Source organism: Plecotus auritus (genome assembly GCF_963455305.1).
Source record: "Plecotus auritus genome assembly, chromosome: 6".
In the NCBI taxonomy this organism is placed as follows: domain Eukaryota; kingdom Metazoa; phylum Chordata; class Mammalia; order Chiroptera; family Vespertilionidae; genus Plecotus; species Plecotus auritus.
Window position 1 is genome coordinate 3,392,814 of NC_137773.1, and position 22,337 is coordinate 3,415,150.

Sequence of the window (22,337 nt, forward strand, 5' to 3'; positions counted from 1 at the left end):
GGTGTGGCTCAGTGGTTGAGCACTGACCTATGAACCAGGAGGTCAGGGTTCGATTCCCGGTCAGGGCACGTGCCCGGGTTGTGGGCTTCATCCCCAGTGCGGGGCGTGCAGGAGGCAGCCGACCAGTGATGCTCTCTCATCGCCGATGTTTCCTTTTTTTGGTGGTGGTTTTCTTTTTCCTTTTTTTTTTTTCTTATCATCATTGATATTTCTCTCTCCCACTTCCTTCCTCTCTGAAATCAATAAAATCAATAAAAGTATATATATATATATATATATATATATATATATATATATACACACATATATATATATATATACACACATTTTTAAAAATATATTTTATTGATTTTTTTTACAGAGAGGAAGGGAGAGGGAGAGGGAGAGAGTTAGAAACATCGATGAGAGAGAAACATCCATCAGCTGCCTCCTGCACACCCCCTACTGGGGATGTGCCCGCAACCAAGGTACATGCCCTTGACCGGAATCGAACCCAGGACCCTTCAGTCCACAGGCCAACGCTCTATCCACTGAGCCATACCGGTCAGGACAAAGTATATGTTTTTTTAAAAAAATATTACTATGTCCCGCCAGTGTGGCTCAGTGGTTAAGCACTGACCCCATGAACCAAGAAGTCACCAGTTCATTCCCAATCAGGGCACATGCCCGGGTTGTGGGCTCCATCCCCAGTAGGGGGCGTGCAGGAGGCAGCTGATCAATGGTGTTTCTCATCGATATTTCTACCTTCTTCCTCTCTCTCTAAAAAAGAATATTACTTCTTATCCAATTCAGTTTAAAATCCTTTTATTTTCTTAATGAAAACTGCCTTTAAGACAATGCACACAAATGCCAAGTGGATTTCCTTTCCCTGAAACATGCACAATGTCAACACATTTTCTAAAATTTTAATTAAAAACAACAAAAAACACGTAAGCTAGTTAGAAAAACAGCACAGGCGCCAGGAGACTGGAGGAAACCCCGATGGCCCCGGCTACGGCCCCGTGGCACCTGCCTCACTCCGGGGTGTCCGTGCCGCGCCCTGCAGCCCCTTCCCCCCTCGGAGGCCGGAGCACAGCACCCCTCCTGGGGGGGGTGGGCAGAGTGTGAGCACGGGCTCCAAGGTCGCTGCACCCTGTACGGACGCTCACTGAAATGAAGCTTCCTTGCAGAGAGAAGAAAAGGCAAGGACGAGCCCTGCGAAAACATCAACACGTGGATCAATTGTTTGTGTATCTTTTTTGTGAACACGCTCTTCCAAGCATACAGACACGAGGAAACGCTCAAGGAGAAAATAAAGGAGAACAAGTTACATTACGCAGCCATGGCCAGAGCGAGGAAGATGGAAAACGACGAGCTGGAAGCAAGGTACCTGGAACCCTCTCGGCCCCTTTCCTGCGAGGAGGGGGCGGCGTGGAGGGCGGAGGGGACGGAGTGGTGGCGCTGTCCTCCTGGGGCACCGGGACCTGGGGCTCCCCGGAAGGACCCTGCCTGGGGGCTCCCTGTTCTCTCCTGTTGTCTAAGGGGGTGGTGACGTCTGTGTTGCAAGGCTCACACAGAGAGGCAATGTGACAGAGTTGCTGAGTCAGACCACAGATCGAGACTGCCTGGGTTCAAATCCCAGCCCCACCATTTAACACCTGGGTGACCTTGGGCGAGGTCAGCTACGTGTGTGCCTCAGTTTCCTCATCGGCAGGCTGCGGTGAGGATGACGTGCGCTAACGTGCGCAAAGCACGTAAAACAATGCCCGGGACACGGCCCGGGAGGGCTGCACCCTTACCTGCCCGGAGCCTCTGTCCAGGCTCAGTTCTGTGCACACACGCTGGGCCGGGGTCCAAACGCCTGCTCTCTGTAAGGTGCACCCCAAGCCTGTGGGTCTGTGGCAGAAAGCAGTAAACTGGACTTAAGCAAAAAGACTCAGGAGGATTTCAAAGGCTACTTCCTAGCTGCTGGTTGCTAAGGGAACAGTGGTTCACAAGGCACTGCAGACCTTGTCTAGAGATGGTATCACTTTATTTCAGCAAATTATGGACAGCTTTACTCCACATGCAGCATAGAAACTGGTTTTGAGCCCTAGCTGGTTTGGTTCAGTGGATAGAGCATTGGACTGTGGACTGGAAGGTCCTGGGTTCGATTCCGGTCAAGGGCACATGCTTGGGTTGCGGGCTCGATCCCCAGTACGGGGCGTGCAGGAGGCAGCCGATCCATGATACTCTCTCATCATGGATGTCTCTATGTCTCTCTCCCTTCCTCTCTGAAATCCATAAAAGTATATTAAAAAATAAGTAAAAAATAAAAATCACATTGAGAAAGTTGCTTAAAAAAAACACACCTGGTTTTGAAATGACAAAGAAGTAACTGCCTCCTTCTGTTTGTCCTGGCGTTAGGCTGATGGTGTTGGGCTTGAAAGAGGAAGCGGTCAAAAGACAAGACCGCGTGGTCAACATCACTGTGATCAAGGAGCCGGTGGACGTCCCTTCCCTGCACTTGATGCTGGGCCTCCCCAAAGAGGACGCAGTGCTGGGCCTGTCCAAGACCATCGTAAGCAAGAAGCGGAAAAAATAGAGGCGGCCGGGGTGGGGGAGCCGGGGTGTGGCAGCCACGGGAACCGCAGATGGGAAGGTCAGGGCCAAAGCACTAACGCACTTCCTGACCAATAAAGTGTTCTCCCGCCCGTCTTGGTGTGCTCGGATACCACGCCCTGCCCACGTTCCCGGCTTTTCCAGGGCTGGACCGCCGAATGCCTGCACTCTGAAAACGGAGCTGCAGGAAAACACACAGCTATGGCTGGTAAATGAGTGTGTATGCAACATGACGGGTGGTGAAGTTTAGAATCTGATAAAACCAATCCCCTATCAATGGGGAGGAGATGAAATCATTGAAACATTCCCTCCCCAAAACAGTTCCTTTGCCCCTTGTAACCGCCCTGTGTCCATATTCTACCTGTCCGCTTACCTGGCTGCCTCTTAGGGGCTCCTTCCCACGAGTCAGCACCACAAACACTGCATGACCCAAGGCCAAACAGCAGGGTCAGGAGCTGGTGTGCAGCTGGCGGGTAAGCGAATGCTCTAAGTCTCTGTTAGGAAATGTCAGAGCTAATAATTTGTTTTAAAATTTAAGACCCACCACCAAAAGCATAAAAAAGGAAATTTCTAGCTTCCAAACTGGCAGAAGGAAGGAAACCATCATCCAACATAAATCTTGGGAAGAAGGAAAACAACGAAGGAAACAGATGGAAACAGAAAACACAGATGGTGGGGAAAAGCGCCAAGATTCCAGGAGTCACCAATGTAACAGGTAACCCAGCTCTTCCCCGCCAAGCCCCGGAAGTACTTGGATTGGGTGAAAAGTATAAAAATCACTCCAGTGTTCCTTTTTACACGGGAAAACATCTTTAAAACCATATAGAAAAGATAAAAATAAAAGTAGGAACAATGCACCCAGAAAATCTAATCAAGATGATCAGAAAGCAAGCATTATTAAAGGTCGACAAAATAGAATTTAAAGCAACTATCAGCACAATACAGATAAAAATAAAAAGGACCAACAACCAGAAAGATGCGGTACGCCCATGCATCTCCCGAGCCGGCCTTGCCAACAGACCAGGAAGAGCAGCCCTGAGTAAGGACACAAAGCAGCCACACGAAACCTTTGAACCAGCAGAGCTAGACACCAGCAAGCAACAGAGAAAAAACGCTGGCTACGTTTTTGGTTGAAAAGTGCAACAGTTTCAAATGACCCCTCGTAGACCAGCTCTCATTGGACTGCAATTAGCAAGTCAGCAATAAACACAAACATGGCTTTAGTGAGGAAATCAGAGCGGAAACTGTGCATGGTGTAAGACAACAAAAACACGACAAATCCATGAGTTTTCTCCCATCTCCTCCCTAACTCACAGGAGCACGCAGGTCGGATGGGAGCTGGAACCCGTGAGGGCTGGGTAGGTCCAGTGTTTCTAGACCAGGCCTGGCTGTTTCCACCCCGACTCCGGGGTGGGGGGCCCAGGCCACTGAAGGGCGGGTTCTGTTAAATAAAACCCAGCCAGCTCCGTCTCAGCTGTGAAGCTGCTTGCAGAGTGTACTGGGAGTTTTTCTACACGACAAAAACGCTTTATGTCTAGGCCGTCCTGGGCACGTTCACTCAGCTTAATATTATATGAGGTCAGAAACCACATCAGCACTCAAGATAAAAACCACGTCTAGCCATTACTTTGGGCAAAGCACTTGGTTCACCACTTCAGGTCTAGGGACCGGGGCAGGGACCCCAACTCCGCGAAGCTCCAGCTGCTCGAGTAGCCCCAGGATGAGCCAGCGGCCCACTGGCCAGTGTGGTCTACACACAGCAACAGGAGGGAGACTCAGTGAAAACCGGAAGTTTAAAAACTTTAACAATTTATTAGTCTTATTTTCCAGTAAAATATTCACATAATGTCCAAAGAATGGAATGATAGAATGTCGTTGGCTAATTCCACATAAATATTTAAAATCTAAAAACTTCAGAGGATCATCAGACGGAGTAGAAATTTGATTCTTCAAAGCAAGTATTGCTTTACTATTGTCATTAATCCAGTCAATAATATGACCAATAACCTGCAGTGTAAACAGAACGCTTGCTGAGTTGCTTTTTAAAAGGTGCTTCTGTGAGCCGTTAGCAGTCAATCCAAGAAGAAGATGTTATTGAACTGCGTGGCGCAAAGTTTCTTCACCTCTTCTGCAGGAAGAACAGAAAGCAGTGAGAGAGGGAGAGAGCTTTTCACTCAAAGGTTATATTATACATATTAGTACCTTACATTCTTCCGGAATAAAGGTGGGAATAAGTAATTAGCTGCATTAATGTTGATCTTATTTCTAAGAAGCTGAGGCAAGAAATGTCAATAAACTACGAGAAAGAAAAAGCCTAATAAGCCACGAGACTTCAGTGCTGTTTAACAGAGAAACACTGCTTCTTCGGGCCTGAGAAAGCTCAAACCCAGCGCCCAGAGGCCTGAGACACCCACGGGTGAGGGCCCTGGGAGCCAACTTCTAAAATCTCGAGAACTCTGATGCAAGCACGAAACTCCTGCTGCGGCCGTGACCTGTGGAGCGGGAGCTCCCGCGGCTTCTCCCCCGTGCCTTGACTCATTCCCATTGTACTGAGCCACGGCCTCGCTGCGGTTTCTAGCGCACACACCGTGCGTGTGTTAACAGAAGGGAGAAAGGAACGTGCCCTCGGAGATGCCTGCAGAGAGAAACTCACCCCTAACTCTGCTTACAGGTGGCAGGCCCTTGGGTGCACCCCAACCGTCCACTCTCCGCTCTGGTCTCCTGCAGAGCCGCCCCGGGCTGGGTGCAGGGAAGGTGACACCACCCTTGCCTCCCTAGGCCAGCACAACCGCCAGGGCCAGTCAAAGCAGTTGCTGGGATGACGGCGAGTGGAGGACAGAGCGGCTCTGGCTGGAGTGGGAGGCACGGCCCAGCGTTACTGCTCCCGCACAGAGTGGCTGTCAACTGCTTCATGAGCCTGGCCGCTCTGCTTCACAGTGTGTGTTCCCCCCACAGGAAGTGAGAAGGACCGGTTCACCCACAGGATGTGAAGCCATGGGCTTTTCGCCTTTGGCATAAAAATAATTTCCCTTTGCTCTAGCCGGTTTGGCTCAGTGGATAGAGCGTCGGCCTGCGGACTGAAGGGTCCCAGGTTCGATTCCGGTCAAGGGCATGTACCTTGGTTGCGGGCACATCCCCAGTAGGGGGCGTGCAGGAGGCAGCTGATCAATGTTTCTCTCTCATCGATGTTTCTAACTCTCTATCCCTCTCCCTTCCTCTCTGTAAAAAAATCAATAAAATATATTAAAAAATAATAATAATTTCCCTTTGGCCACTGTCAAGTTTGCCGTGACACAGGCAAGGTTTTCACATGCTTTTTCGAGGAACTAAGCTACAGGTTTCCTCCAAGCAACGGAGGCATCTGCTCGAAATCTCAGCAGTCGTGCTGTTCTATTGAGCATGTGTCTCGGTACACTGAGGACAGTGGCTTTTAAACATCAGAAGCATTAAAACGGTGCTCAGATACCAAATCCTATTTACCATTTACTTCAATCAGGTTTGCATTTTTTTGATTCAAAATAACATAGAGCTCCCGCTGGTCCGACTTTTTCCCAACAACCCAGTAATCACTCATGGCTTTCACGATGATCTCCTCATCTTCGTCCACCCTGCAAGACAAGAGTTGCAAAATGCAGTCGTTTATTACAAAGAGAGCCAGGCTGTGAGAAACTTCCCACAACGGGAAATCTCAGGCATCCAAAAAGTTCAGGGGGTTCTGTGCGAGGGACCCGCGGCTTTGGGCTTAACGATGGGTCTGGAAGCCCAGGGAGGTGGTGGGGCCCCTCTAAGGGGCTGTGGTCACGGGGTTTTGAAGACGATTCCCTGAGCGTCTCTGCTGATCAGAAGGGGCCACCTCGCTTGAGAGGTGGTCAGAATTACCTGGTGAAGTCACTGTTGATGTCACCCAGAATCTTCATTAGATCCGGGTGGACAGACGTCAGCGACACACTGGGTGTTTTCCTCATGTGGATTGTACTTTTCTCTGCTAAATTCATGTGGTTGAAGTAGATAAACTTAAACTGGGGCTCTTTCTCAGACCTGGGAGAACAGAGCAGCAACTGTTAACATTCTGAAAGGGTTCTCCAAACTCTGATCCGTGTGGCTAAGGCTAAGCCCTGGACTTTCAATGGCTGGGCCTTCCAGTCGAGAATCTCCATGAAGGTGTGACAGGTTCCTCATTCGTTCGTAGGAGAAGCCTGTCCCATTTACGTGCTATCTGTGAGGTATCCAATCTGACGGAATTTTCCAGAGGGCTGAAGTGTATTGTTTAAAAAATAAAAATATTTAAACCATTTTATGATTTTCTCAATAAAAGTATAATGTTTTATAAATGGCAATCACTCGGTTATTCCCTGAATTTTCTGTAAAAAATAAATCAATCAATAAAGGGAAACTAAATGAATACAGACCATGTATCTCCTGGCCCTGTTTTTCTAAATAAAGTTTTACCGGAACATGGCCACACCTTATGTTAATATACTGCCTGTGGCTGCTTTCACACAAACCACCACTGAGGGGTTGTAACATACACAGCCACGAAGTCTAACATACTTATTGTTCGGCCCTTTTCAGAAGTCTGCTGGCCCGTTAGGAGAGGAACGTCTCCTTTATCCCACAGAACTGGGAACACACGTGTTCGTGTGTCAATCTGCCACAGACCTGAAGCTAACCACTGTTAACCAGCAACACTGCACCCTCCTGAGTGGAGATCAGCCTTTCTGCTGAAGGACGATGCGGCTTTAATTACTGTAAATGAGTGGGCGCTACCCCACTGCCCCCCAGGTCAGGGCCTGCGACTTCTCAGGGTCCCACCCAGACAGCTGGGCCACTAGCTCCAGGGCCTCCTGCCCTCCCCTCACTGTGCCCTCATCCAAGTCAGAGGCCCTGCCACTGGGGCTCGGGGCCTCTGCTGACTGCAGGGCTTGCAGCCATGTCCCGGGGCTGAGGGGGCCTGAAGTCCGGCCTCTGCATAAGTGGTCATTACTGTAATACTGCACATCTAGGCAAAGAAAGCAGTGACAGCTTAGTTTCCAGGAAAATGAAATTCCTATAAGCAGGATTTTTGTTGTTGTTAACCCTCACACAGGGACGTGGGATGTGGGTGGGCCCTCACAGGCCAAGCCTACGGGCATGGCTGGCACACCTCCGCCCATACACTCATGCCACAACCGGGCAGAGCCAGCCCAACCGTCAGGGCGGGCAGAAAACTCAGGAGCAGCTCCCCCAGGAAGCCTTTCTGGCAGGACTGGACAGCACTCCGCGGCTCTCTGGAGGCAGAGCTCTGGAGGCAGAGGGAACGCGGGTGAATACTGCCCGTTTGCGTAAGGAAGCCACCCTTCCCCTCCCAAGCCCCGCTGCATGCTGGGAAGGAAACACAGTAAAGTACTAACCCAGACACTCTTTTGTTGACGTTAAATTGCTCACAAATGTCCGATGCCAGCACCGTGAGCTGGGGCCCCACAATGCTGTCCAGTCTTCGGCAGAAGTCCAGCGTAGGCTGCACGGAGGCTAGCAGGTAAGGCGGAAAAGCAGTGAGCGTGACCATGCTCGGGGGTAAAAAGGTCAATGTTCACTTTACTGTCTTAAGGACAATTTGGCCGTCTTTCCTGAATTATGGATCTGGGAGATGAAGCAATTAAATGATCAGATCTCCCTGCCCACCCTCTCTCCCCCGCAATAGAAGAGAAACAGAAGAATCAAAATCATATTTAAGAAGGAAAAAAACAACAGAAGCAAAGACCTGTCTCACTGAGAACGTTGACATAAGCATGTGCCGTGGGTGTAAATGGGCTGTCCACCCCAAGTCGACCCAAGAAGGTCTAACATTTAACAAACATTACACAGCGTGGACGGGCCACGTCCGGGGCTCTTCAAATGTGACCTCATTGAATTCGCAAAGCCCCCTGGACAGGTGCCCCTGTTGCCTCCCACAGTCGGGGGCACAGAGGGGCCAGGTCCTGCTGCTGACGAAGGGAAAACGAGGACTCGACTTCCCTCGATGCTGCTTATGACAATGTTTACCATTTAGGGACAGAACACAGCGAACTGTAGGCAGAAAAGGCTTGTCTAAGGCTGGAGTCAGACAGTGTGCACCTACCGTCAATCATGAAGCACACAGCCGCGCTCATGGCCTGGGAGGAGAAAACACACCCGAGGTCACAAGGCGGTACAGAGGGAAGGGGCAGAGCCAGTGCAGCTGCTGGAGGCTATTCCAGCATGTCACAAATGCAAGAAGTTTCATCAAAAGGTTGATGGAACCTTGAGGCTTCAGCAGGGCTGAAGATACAGATTACTGCCTACTGGAAGGGCCGAAGGCATTTCCCCAAACCTGAATTTACATAAACGATTGCTTGCTGCCAGAGAGCTGAGGGCATTTTAATCTACATGTTATTGCCTCCTGCTGGCAAACACCTGAACAGCCGAAGGCAGTTCCCCCAATCTGACAATGCCTACTGTATACCAAACCTTACCTTTGATATGTATATCTACTTTGCTATAGGGCAAAATGTGGGACTAGAAAAAGCCCCGAGTCCAGAGATAGGAGAATTTAGCTATTACAGCTAAGCTTCCTCTGGCTCCCCCATGGATTACAAATTTATATTATATTTCTAGTCTCTTTATTAATTTACACACAGCGCCGTATCCAGATTCCTGAAGACTTCTAGATGCCAGAGAAAGACCCCGGCACGCAGCAACCTGGCTGGACTCCTGACTGGACAAATCACCTTTATAAAGGTATTTTCTGGTCAGCTGGAGAAATCTGGATATGGAGTGAGCACTAGATGAGATTAAGGGAGAACTGAGGCTGTGCCTACAGAATGAACAAGTCCACACATCTGTAAAATCGCACGAGGGCAGTACTCAGGGAAGTGTGGGCAGGCCCGTGCCGGGGCGTCCAACTAGCACGCAGGACGCCAGCCTTGGACAGTTACCCTCTCACAAGTAAGGAAACGCCTTCCCAGGAGCCAGAAAGGAAGGCACTATTCCAGGAGGGCACCCATGTTGAGTTCCACAGTAATGTTCACGTCCAGCATCTGTTCTGAGAACATGTAAGAGGTTGGCACACATACCCGTGGACACACACGGGAGAGTTACTTTGGTGTCAACCTGGAACACTGGGGAGAAAACAGTTGTTACCTTATAAACGATGAGATGGAGGGCTTCGTAAGTGTCATCGGTATTTACAAAGATTTTGGGGAATCTGCATTTTGCTTCCGGATCATTAAGGTTCAAGGGTCCAGTCAGAAATCTGAGAAGCAAGCAAGAGATGACTCGATTCAACTAGGAAAATTATGAACAGGAATATACAGAGTGGGTGAAAGTAGGTCTACAGTTGTGAGCTTGTAAAACACTGAGTTCATTCTTATTTATTTTTGCATTAGTTTCCAGATGAACAACTGTAAATCTACCTTTGCCCACCCTGTATAAACGGAGTACATTCTACTTAATATACAGCCATTTTGGGGGGGAAACTAGATACTACTTACAAAACACCAAATCAGAATATAAAGAAGTAATAGTTTTAATTCACTGGAAACAAGAGAATTCCTTTGTTGATCATCTATCTATATGTATAAAAGCCTAAGTGACTGAATGACTGGTTGACCGGTTGCTGTGATGTGCACTGACCACCAGGGGACAGATGCTCAATGCACAGAATTGGGCTCCCTCCTGTCTGGATCGGGCCTGTGGGGATCGGGCCAAAACCAGCTATCCGGCATCCCCCAAGGGGTCCCAGATTGTAGGAGGGCGCAAGACAGGCTGAGGGACCCCATTGGTGCATGAATCTGTGCACCAGGCCTCTAGTTAATCATAAAGCGGCACAAAGATAATTCAGGGTTCATGGCTTTATCTTTACCAAGGAAGATGATAAACCCCAATACCACAAACTGAAGAACAGAGTCCTACCTTCCATAGTGCTGAAGATTTCCTGGCATTTCTGCCCTTATGGGGGAATCCCTTCCTGCCAACTGTGAACAAATCAATGTTGAGAAATGACTTATTAGATTGTCTACTTTCAAAGCTTTGAAAAGCAGTATTCATCTACCAGTTGGCTCTGTGCCACTTTTCTACATCAATTTCCCACACTCCTTCCACCCAAAAAAGAGGGGTAGGGGTCACAGACACAGAGAACTCATTTTAACCAGAACCATCACAACATAACTTCCCTGTGCCCTAAATTCCATATCCCGATTTAGCGCTTTTACAGCAATAACCGAAATCTCCCATGCGGTTAATGCATCCTAGCAATGACATAAATTACTCAACTTCACCTCGTATCCCCATGGGGACACTCTCTTCCTATTTTCTAGATGTGGAAACTGAATCCACCGACGTTCACCAGCGCACACAGCTCCCGAGCAGGAGGGCCAGGCTCACACTCAGGCCCCTGCCTTCTGCCAGGACGTCATGCCTCCTCCTCGACTTGTATTTATAGCCCATTCCTCGTTTCCTTTGCTGAAGATGTACTATTTCAACATGCGTAGAAAATAAATAAAAAAACACCCCCAACCCAACTGTCATACTAGCTAAAAAACTTGTTACTCTTCTAAAAAATGATGTCCTTTTAGGCTACATGAAATTGCAGCATGTGGAAGATTTAGCAAATTAAAGACCGAAACCGGCAAACGCAGCAGTGAACATGCACAGCCAGCTCTCAACATGCGCAGGCTGCACTGCGAGGTGAGACGCGTGTGTCCCTGTGCACGGGCCATGCTGTGCACTGCGGTTTCCTGTTTCACAGCCTGAGATAAATCACCGCCCAGAGATGCTCTTCTGCTGTTGCCACGGCACCGTCACACGTGGAAAAGCCTCCTGCAGTGGTCCTTCCGGAAGCGGGTGCTTTAGCCTCAGGCCCTGCCACTTACTAGCGGGGTGAGCCTGGCTAAGTCAGTTCAGGCCCCGAGCCTGGGTGTCCCACCCGGAAGGCGGAGATAAGGGACCCAGCTGTTAGGACTGTTGTCAGGAGATGCACGCTTGCTGGGCCGTAGTTCAGTGTCTGGCCCACGGCGCACGTTCAAATACAGTCAGTCACTGTGCTCAAAGCACCTAGAAAGGAACTAAGCGCAGGACCAGGTCCTTCTCAAAACCTTGCTCTCAACTTCCTATCAAAGGTACTTTCCTTGTTGTTCCAAGTCATGGCTTTAAAAAACAGGGAGAGGGAGGGAGGAAGGGGGAGAGGGGAGGGAGGGAGCGAGCCAGCGTACACGCGCTCCTGGGCCAAGAGGAAGCTTTTATGGGCCATGAACATTTTTCACTCCCAATACAATTAAAGCTATAAAAGGACACTCTGGGAGAGCTGCGGCGTTATTCACAGTTCTGCGCAGGAAATCGGGAAATTAAGTACCAGAGTGGGAAGGCCAGGCGGGCTGTGGACATCTACTCCAAATCCGATCACATGCTAGAGATGAAAAGACGATGGGGTAACCACTGCTCTGTCAAAGGTCCTGGCGTTTTCCGAGTTCCCAGAACCCGACCTAAACACCAGTTCTCCCTCTACTCAGCGAATGGCTCCTTTAAAAACACACCTTTGCTGTTGCCTTTGAACGTAACAAACGAAGAAGACTGACACACGTGGCTTTCTGTGTTAAGTGAAATACAGCTAAACGGGTCTCACTACATATCACACTGAAGATGTAAAATAGATATCGAAGCTGCCCCAGCCACAACCAATTACTGCGTGAGTATGTGCATGGGTACATACATACATACATACATACATACATACATGCGTGCATGCATATACCTAATATCTATAGAGCTATTAGCACCCAATCGTACCTCAGGTTCGATATGCCTTGGAAAGAGGGACGTGGTGAGGTATTTGTATAAAATTCTCATGTCATCTTGTTCCAATCCACTCCTGAAACACAGAAAGGCGCGGTCAGAGCGGGACTGGGAAGCGCACCTCCTCTCCTTCACAGCAGACGGAGAGCCCTTCCTGGACTGGAGGGTGCAGAGGGCACGGCTTCACTGCGTCTGCACCGGAGCCCGCGTCCGCACCGGAGCCCGCTGGAGGCCACGCCTGTGGTCTTGCACCCACGGGCCATTTAAAATCGGGCCACAGGCCCGAGTCCCTGGTTGGGTGCCACACAGGGCTCTTCGGGGAGCATTACTAACACAATGCTCCCCTTCAGGGGGGAGGTTCCGCGGCTTCTGGCCACGCGCAGCACCACGCTCAGCATCGGGGAAGGCAGGGAAGGCACTGGATGCTGCCGACCAGGAACTGACCCTGCTGGTCTCAGCGATGGAGTGGCTTTCACTTCTCTGGATTTCAGTGTGGGCGAAAAGGATGAAGAGGGAGAAACCAGCTTCAGGCAAACCATCTAATCTGAAAGGAGGCGACAGTGAGCAGCCTGTGGGGAAATGGCTGAGACACCAGCAGGCATCAGACTCTATCTGAAGTGGGGTCTGTAGGTAGGGATATAAGCTGGGTGTGAGTCCGTATCTGGGTATTCTTTCTGTTCAAGATAATTGGGAAAATCGTGTGAGGAAATCTGCCTTTATGTGAAGTGAGCCTGCACACCGTATTCCAGAGGCTCTTTCTTCTTTTCCACTAAAACCACGTTGGACAAAGTCTGGTCTGTCCTGGCAAATGCGTGCTGCCCACTCCCTGCCCTGCAGCTCTCGCCCACGCCGCCCCTCCTCTACCACCTCTCCTCTTCCGGGGTCAGATTTCCATAACGTCTCCGTCCACACGCAAAACTAGAAGGGAGCCCTGCAGCCACAGGCGGGTTTGTTCTGTTTCCTGCGGGACAAGGAGTCAGGTCCAAAGGTAAAACCAACAGAGAAGAGGGTCACGGCCAACCAGGCAGGTGGAATTTGCAAATCAAACCCTTGGGAAGGTCACCCAGTGTTTTCTTTTGCGGAAATAACTGAGATAAGGGGGGCGGGGCACAAAAGCCAAACAGGCTCTGGATGTGATTTCCCCTTTAAGACGTAAATAAGAACCAGTAGGGGGCGCTGCTGAGATAAGCAGAGACAGTATGTAAAGCGTTACCCTCCTCAGCTGCTTCCGGAGCAGCAGCTACTGGGCACACCTGGCTCCGGAACCCTCCCAACGTGGCGGGGGGGGGGGAACCAGTACAGAATACACACTGGATTTTCAAGATTTGGCACAAAAAGAACAGCTCGTTAGGAATTTTTATATTATTTGCATGCTGAGATAATACTTTAGCTGTATTGGGCTACAATATGTAATATTGTAATTAACTTCACCAGTTTCTTTTTATTTTATCTCGGCCACTGGAAACTTTTAAAGCGCCTGAGTGTTGTGCATTGTACTCTCACCAGCCAGTGAGGTCCTAGACCCGAGGGCACGGAGTGGAAACGCCCTATAAAAGGAACCGGCAACATTCCTTAACTGCTGACCACGTCCATGTGCCTGGGGCTTTGTTTTTATTATTGCACTTAAGCTGTAATGCTAGGCATTAAGTCCTGTGGTGCTGGTTTTCTGGGCAGAACATTTTAACAAATTAAGTTGCAGCCGGCAGTTCAGAGCACAGAACGCCAGCAGGTGCCTCTGCTTGCAGAGGGGCGGGGAGGCGGGCCCAGTTATAGGGTCTCCACCAGCTCTCCCCTCCAGAAACAAATGAAGTAATGTTGTTAGTTATGCCAGATGGTACCTCTGGGGGCAAGTTCTTTTAACTGCGCGGCAATCTTCAACGATCTCAAAATGCAAGTTTTTAAAACACCAAACAAGAGTTCCTTCCTTAGCACAGACAGACAGACAACCCCATGAAGCCAATAAAACTCTGCACCGAGGGCCCAGTGAGTCAGGACTCCACCCACAGGAAAGAGCCCCGCATGTTCTGAAGTACAGAGTGCTCAGTCTCTCAAATAGTTATTTCACAGGAATGATTTTTTTCCCTTTAAAAAACAGAACTTTTCTTCCGTTCAAAGTGAGTCACTTGTGTGCACGCAATGCTACTACTTTGTCAAGACTGACTGCTCTTTCTGGTTTATGGATCTACTAGAGGCCCCGATGCACGAAATTCATGCAGGAGTGGGCCTTCCTTCCCCCGGCTGCTGGCACCGGCTTCCCTCTGGCACCCGGGACCCGGGACCTGGGCTTCCCTCGCAAGCCCCGGCTTCGTCCGGAAGGTCGTGTGGAAAGACGTCCGGTCTAATTAGCATATTATGCTTTTATAATTATAGATAACTCTGTGTCCAGTGTTGGCGTCATTGCTAAATGGACCTCCAAGACCATTTTGCTCCAAGACCTCCACAGGTGCTCTGAGGGACGCAGCCACTGCAAGCCTGCACACGACACACGGCTGTGGTCTGGAGCCTGTGCCTGTCGGCAGAGCACACCCACTGTTTCTGGAGATGGCACCCCGCTATTTAATGCGGGCACTTCTGTCGGCAGAAGCACTGTCAAGAACAGCGCTGTGATCATCCAAGGCACAGTCCTCACTTAGGATCAGTTCAGTCCAGAACACAGACGTACTGTCATGTATGGAATATAACATAATCCAGCCAAGGTCAAAGAGCATGGTCAGCTCTGATTAACTCAAAATATCTAAGGCATTTATTTATAAAAGCATTAAGCCCTGAAAAGTCAGTCAGTTCAGTAAGAGGAAAATTCTCTTAAAAAATAAGCCAAAAACTTTGGACAAAAAGATCCCCTGAGCTCTGGCCGAGCAGCTCAGTTATTTGGAGCGTTACCCTACACCAAAAGGGTCGACCACGTGTACTAGAGGCGACCAACCAACGTTTCTCTCTCTCCTTTCTCTCTCTAAAACCAATAAAAGCATGTCCTCTGGTGAGGACTGAAAACAATAAAGAGTCAACTGACATCTTCCCATGAACAGCAAGAATATCTAATCCTGTCACAGCCAACACCAAATCCATGCGGGCGTACGTACCAGATGAGTTGGTCATTATAGAGAAAGGCAGTGTATTTGACTATACTCAGGCTCTCCTCCATTCTATTTATAAAGGACTGGATTTTCAAATAAGTCATTTTATCCAATGGGAAGAAGCTGATTCCACCAAAAATGTCGAGTAGATCGCATGACTGCAAATGCAGCGTTTGCAAATACTGTAGGAAAAAATAAGGCATAACATTTATGAATAAGTACACTGAATACGGTACTCCTTGACAACTGAAGAGAATTAGCCCTAATTAATGGTCCAGCACCATCACACACTGGCCACAGCACACTGACAAGCCAGCCAGCAGGTGCAGCCCAGGTCACTGGATCTGAAACCAGTACCGATTTCAAAACGTAACGTTCAAACAGCTCCCTAACGTGTACTTGGTATCGTGTTTTCTCTCTTTGCAGCATTTCATTCCTTTTATTAGTGCTTCTCAAATTAGATTAGCCTCATTTATGGTATCATGGATACACTTAGCGACGTCTTACATTACAATCATGTTGCAAGGGCACGTGGTCGGTGTGCCAGTGATGGGCACAAGGGCAGGAATCAGGAGATGGTATGAGAGTGAATAATTATGGTCACTGAAGTGAAGAACAAGCAAGTAACTCACAAAAATATAATAATTCAAAAATAGGTTATCAAAGGTAGAGGTTGGGTGAGGTATGCAACATTCCAGTCGCGGTGAAAGAGAATGACAACTGTGTAGGGACATTCACGTATCACCTGGGAAAATCACACTAATCACCACTACTGTGATAGAGTCTGGGTCACGGCCAAAAACTTCTGGCCTGTTATGTGACCAGAATCAATCCATAAGCATGTGCAATTCAGTGAAGCGTTTCAATTTTGCTAACCAGCCAACCTGCCATACAGTAAGCTCACTTTTGAGTAAGCTCTCTCTGACGGACGCAGGGTGAACAGAGGTGAAGCCGAACAATGTCTCAAGACACTTAAAGGAGCTGTGCACCGGCGGTGAGATGCTCCCATCCCACCAGCAGGTTAGGAAAAGATTCACGCGCAAGTCTAATGCGTTTCCTCCCTGGGCAGGTTCTGCCACAGTGTATCTTAGGCTCTTTGCCACTTTCAAGTTCTGGGATTTTTGTAGAAGAGAAAGAAAGTTGTCTGTATATTTCTCTAAAGCAGGGGTCCTCAAACTTTTTAAACAGGGGGCCAGTTCACTGTCCCTCAGACCGTTGGAGGGCCGGACTATAGTTTAAAAAAAAAAACTATGAACAAATTCCTATGCGCACTGCGGGCCCGGGACGAGTCGGCTGCTAAGCAGGACAGGCAGCGGCACCCAACGGGCCGGATACATGTCCTCGGTGGGCCGCATGTGGCCCACGGGCCGTAGTTTGAGGACGCCTGCTCTAAAGGTTTATCTGGACACGACCAAGATTGTAAATAAAATTCAAAATACTTACCCGATGGAAGAATTTCTCTAATCTTTCTTTTAGGAGCTTGACGCCTCCATCATCCATGGCTCTCATAAATGTACCATTAAAAAGCTAAGGGTGCATAAGGTTTTAAAAAGTCACTTTCCCATGCCCTTCAGTCATCCGGTATGACAAGTTCTTCTTTTACTTTTACATTAATTAATTTGACTTACTTAATTCCCCAGTCCCTTTTAAATATGGAATCTAGTCACATGAGAAAGGAGGAGTTATAAAATAAGTCACCAATCATGTTTCTGGCCATGCTAGCATTGGTTAGCTGCCAGTAAAAAAAAAATAAATAAATAAAAATAAGTCACCAAAAACTAGCACACTGTTAAGTGATGTTGTAATTTTAATGAAATCACCTAATTGTTTTGGGCACGTTTTTAACCTCAGCTCATACCCACTCTGAACTTTACATAAGTATCGTCACCAGACTTCTTAAACCAGACAGTGTGTATTTTCCTCAAGAACTGGGGCTGTCTTGTTCACCAAGAGGGACACAGTCCTAGTACAAGGCCAGGAATGGAGAAGTCCTCCGAGCTCAGTGAATAAGTGTACGTACAAAATACTGTTCCAGAGGTCCCGTAATTTCCTCCCCTCACCCAGCTACACAGTCACCTTGCAATAATCTAAAGAATGAACCATTATTTTTAAACAACCCCTGTCAATGGGGGCAACTAGCTAGATTCAATTCAGAAAGAATGTCACGCTTACCTTGTACATGCTGTAGCACTGCTGGAGCACGGAGCTATAAACCTTGTCCTGCAAACAACACAAAGACATAGCACACGTCTCAAATCGAAAGGAAGGAAAATTCTATGACACAGTAGGTAGAGGTACAATGACTGTTGGCAAAGCAATATGTTTATAAACTTGATCCCACACTAGTTGTGTGCTGAAAAGAGAGGTATTTAAATTCATGCCCTCGCCGAAACCGGTTTGGCTCAGTGGATAGAGCGTCGAACTGCAGACTGAAGGGTCCCGGGTTCGATTCCGGTCAAGGGCATGTACCTTGGTTGCGGGCACATCCCAGTTGGGGGTGTGCAGGAGGCAGCTGATCGATGTTTCTCTCTCATCGATGTTTCTAGCTCTCTATCCCTCTCCCTTCCTCTCTGTAAAAAAATCAATAAAATATATTTAAAAAATAAATAAATAAATAAATTCATGCCCTGGCTGGTTTGGCTCAGTGGATAGAGCGCCGGCCTGTGGACTGAAGGATCCCAGGTTCGATTCCGGTCAAGGGCATGTACCTTGGTTGCGGGCACATCCCCAGTAGGGGGTGTGCAGGAGGCAGCTGATCGATGTTTCTCTCTCATCGATGTTTCTAGCTCTCTATCCCTCTCCCTTCCTCTCTGTAAAAAATCAATAAAATATATTTAATAAATAAATAAATAAATAAATTCATGCCCTGGCTGGTTTGGCTCAGTGGATAGAGCGCCGGCCTGTGGACTGAAGGGTCCCAGGTTCGATTCCAGTCAAGGGCACATGCCTGGGTTGTGGGCTTGATCCCCAGTAGGGGATGTGCAGGAGGCAGCCGATCAATGATTCTCTCTCATCATTGATGTTTCTATCTCTCTCTCCCTCTCCCTTCCTCTCTAAAATCAATTAAAAAAAAAGTTTAAAAATAAATAAATAAATTCCATTATAAAGCAGTAAGCCTGATTGCAGGAGGGATTTAAACATGGATGATGAGTAGAAGGCACCGGTGAGACAGGGAACATCTACCTTTTCATAAGATTGCGCTGATGTAAACAGTAGATATCAAACCTCACCCTGTGTGCCCTGAGAAACTTCTGCAAAGCAACGTAGCTTAAAGCTGGCCAAGAAAGTCACCCAACATATTTAGGAATAAATGCTTTTCTAAAAAAATGAAATAAAAGAATGACATTACCAACAACTCCTCCTCTTGGTATTCAACAACTGGTTTTCCATCTTTACTTTGCTTTTCAATGATAGGATTCCGAACAACCTACACAATTGGACAAAATGAAATGATACAATCAATCAATTATAGGTTTTAAAAATCTCCCCTAAATTTAAATATCTGAGCCTGTCACAACAAAAACACACTTCTTAAAACAGCCCCAAGAACAAATACTGAATAGGAGTTGAATGTTTTGCAACCAACCTTATTGCAATTTTACTTTGATGCAATAGCCAGAGGACTTCCCTAAATTCTTAACAGTAAAGATCACCCGTAACTTTACAATTTCACAAAGATGTACTGTGTATGTAAATACCATGACCATCCAGAAATTTTCTTCTGGTTCATTGAAGAACTGCCTATTCTTCTGTGTGTGTAAAGATTTCGCAGGCTTTGATGGACTGAAGGTCCTAAAAAGGTGAGAAGAATGTGTTGGGGACAATTCGCCCGTGTAAGCTGTAAGAACTCACTGAGCTTTGCAGAAGCACATTTAAAGGCATTACCTTGTAAACTGTACAATAGCTTCACATAACCCGACATTTCTAATTTTTTCATTCTTCTCTACTTCATTTGGATAATAAAACAAAATTTTGTTTTCCTCCTAAGTATGAAGAAACAGAACCACAACATTAACATAAAACATTTTTAAAATCTTAGCTGTTGAAAATGCTGTTTAATGCCAACCTCTCATATCATATATGCCAAAGGCAAAACAAACCAACCATTCCCAAAGCAAAAAAAAAAAAGTTTTTTTTTTTTTTTTTCAGAAAGAGAATGATCCTTTCAACGTGTAAAACGCTCATCAGACTGAAAGACAATTGTGATACTCATTAAGTCACATGTCACTGAAGTAGCATTAGACAATTACTCTGACACTCTATCTCTGGAGTTCTTTCCTCAGGCTAATTTGTAATAAATACACCAACGCCAGAAAGAAATAAGCGTGTGCCTGTGCGCGTGCACAAACTTACACCTCCCCGCGAATTAAACCCAGCAGGTTCACGGACGTTTAAACAGACAGTCTTTGAAAGGACTGTGATTTCCTGCCAACAAAACCTAGCTCCGGACATCCTCTGAGGAAGTCACCGTCCCCACCTAAAGCATAAACAAACACAAAACTCCTGGAACTTAAAACATTTAGTAATTTGGAAATCTTTGCGAGGGTCCTTCCTCCAAGCCTGCATGATCTCAGGGCTGCGGTCCGCCGCTCTTCCGCGCTGCTAAGTCGGGGACTTCCAGTAACAAAGACATCAGCTCAATTCACCACTCCATTCTCCACTCCAGGACCCACGCGACGAGGAAAGGCTCAACCCGTGTGCAGCGATTAACCTGACCAAGCTTCACTCAATACACAGGCACGGACCCGGCAGCCCAAACAGACTGCCTGCGCTGTCAGGTCCCCGCCGAATCCCGGGACCCGGGCGCACACCTGGCACTTAGCAGCCTCGGCAATGCCGCTGGAGGAGGGCGGAGTGGCAGGTGCTTCCCGGCGCCGGGCGGGCGAGGGTCACCTCCCGGGCGCACCCCGCGGCTCCCCGAGCCCGCCGCCGGCCCGCCGCCGGCCCGCCTCGGCCGCCGGCTGACGCCCGCGCGCAGCCCCGCTCCGCTCCACTCACCTCTCCCTCGCGCGGCCCGAAACGCGGGTTGTAGATGAAGAAGCTCAGCAGAGCCGGCGGGAGCTGCTTCTCTTGGGCTGCCCCGGCCGTCGCTGCCGCCATCCCGGCCCGGCCCCCGCCTCGGGAGCCTCCCTCTGCGGGTCCCAAGACAGCCGCTTCCAGGAAACCGCACTTCCGCCTCCTAGCAGTCGCCCCGGAAGTGGTCGCAGTCAGCCCGGAAGAAGAAACCGCAACGCGGCGTCCCCTTCAGGCGCACCGGAGTGGGTTGGTGCCTGGGCAGGTGTTTCCTCCGTGAGAGGTAAGCTGGAGGTGACGTTTTGTTTTTGTTTGCGCCCAGGATTCTGTCTTGGGTCAAGGGGATGGCTGCTTGTTGAAAGCAAAACGGATGGAGCCGAGTCTGGTGTAGAAGGAAGCGCGAAGGCGCAAAAGACGCCCTGCGTTGAAAGAAACTCGTGCGTGCGTTCCGCTGGAGACTGGCCCATCTTCATCATCGACAGCCTTCCTTCGAGCATACAAGGTGTTTTGTGTTTTTTTTTCTTTCTTTTTCTTTTTTTAAATTCCAATTTGAGAGACCTCAGGTGACTGTGGTTCAAACCAAACCGACAGACTTCGCACTTGACCCCAACTCCCCTGGCTCCGAAGAAAGACTGCAGATCTGAAGGCGCCGCCCTCGGGGGGCGCTGTGTGTGCCCCAAGTGGGGAAGGCATGGCTTCCTCCAGAGAGCCAGTCCCTCTCGCCTTGGCGCCCAGGGCATCGCCCTTTTCAACTTTTAGCATTCACTTGCTTTTGAGTCCTGTGGATTATGGCACAGTTGGAATGGCTCGTTGCTTCTGGTATTTGGAGTGCAAGCCGATGGAACTACAGCCGACTGCTTGGCCAAGCTCACGAAGACCTTAAGCTGCCTTTAGGTTGTCTGCTGTCAACTGGCGGTTGTTGGCATCAGTTCAACTCCAATAGGAAACCCCCATTTGGGGTACAGGGAAGGAGAATTTATTCAAAATAGCTCAACGGCGAGACAGCACAGGTGTGCAACAGCGGGGCTGTGAGGCAGGTCAGGTGTGAGGCAGCCCAGTGTTCAGCTTGGCCCCTCTCTGGCAGGACAGCTAGACTCTGCTGGTCCACTCCGGCCTGTCCACTCCGGCCTGGCCCAGCCAGACAGCTTATCTAGTACATCTCCAGCCGGAAAACACACTCTTGGGTAGAGGAGGAAAGCTCATTCCCTGAGTCAGAGGGAATCTGACTTATTGAGCGGGAAGGGCCCCCTTCCCTCAGGCAAATGAGGACTCCAAATCCCCCGTTTGATTGGTCCAAAAAAAACACTGTCCTGATTTGTCCTAATGGAGGCACCTGATGGTCAGTGAAAACGCTGATGGGGCTACAGCTGTGCAGCTCCAATTGCATGGACAAAGTCTCAGTCCCATTGTTTGAAATAGGATTCCAGGAATTCCTTTAGAAGGGTTGGCTCAGAAGGCACGCAGGCAGTTCAGTGCAGGCTGCTTCCTGAAGTGTAGCTTGTGTGAGAGGCCCCCGTTTAGCAAGGCTGCCAGGCCCTGTTTTTAAATTTGGCCCAATTGACCACCAAGAGCCCTTTTTAGTATTTTTTCTTCTTGGAGTCAATAGTTGTCTGTCACAGATTAAGTTTAAAAACGGGACTTCTTATCCAACCTGGCAGAATGGGTCTTCACATTTAGGGGCTCAGTGTTGGAATTTGGACTGATCCTAGCTCAAGCCCTCACTAGGTGTGAGACCTTGGACTGATTACCTAACCTTTCTCCAGTGTGTATCTCTTGTTTGTAAAATGATTTAATAGTAAAGGCTTCCCTCGAAGACTTCACAATAAGAATTAAATGGGACTTTGAATTGGACATCTAGTGCCCAGCACTTAATCATTATTCAAC

General features: G+C 48.5%; 2 protein-coding genes across 2 annotated transcripts in view; one reads left to right on the forward strand and one right to left on the reverse strand.

Moving 5' to 3' along the window:
• The window catches only part of RSPH10B (radial spoke head 10 homolog B), a 38,430-nt gene extending 35,219 nt beyond the window's left edge, over positions 1-3,211 (forward strand). The window contains exons 19-20 of the mRNA XM_080674036.1: positions 1,170-1,365; positions 2,386-3,211. Coding sequence (XP_080530162.1) covers positions 1,170-1,365; positions 2,386-2,563 — 374 coding nt within the window. The 3' untranslated portion in view covers positions 2,564-3,211. The remainder of the gene's footprint in view (positions 1-1,169; positions 1,366-2,385) is intronic.
• Positions 3,212-4,360: 1,149 nt separating this feature from the next.
• CCZ1 (CCZ1 homolog, vacuolar protein trafficking and biogenesis associated) lies at positions 4,361-20,637 on the reverse strand. The gene is made up of 15 exons (XM_080676361.1): positions 20,439-20,637; positions 19,326-19,423; positions 19,139-19,232; positions 18,790-18,867; positions 17,613-17,660; positions 16,884-16,967; positions 15,447-15,622; positions 12,361-12,442; positions 10,489-10,550; positions 9,718-9,829; positions 8,678-8,711; positions 7,971-8,088; positions 6,460-6,618; positions 6,061-6,188; positions 4,361-4,708 (listed from the first exon to the last, which is right to left on the reverse strand). The coding sequence occupies exons 1-15, from the start codon at positions 20,538-20,540 to the stop codon at positions 4,653-4,655; spliced, it is 1,431 nt and encodes a 476-aa protein (XP_080532487.1). The 5' UTR covers positions 20,541-20,637; the 3' UTR covers positions 4,361-4,652.
• Between the last annotated feature and the right edge of the window lie 1,700 nt (positions 20,638-22,337).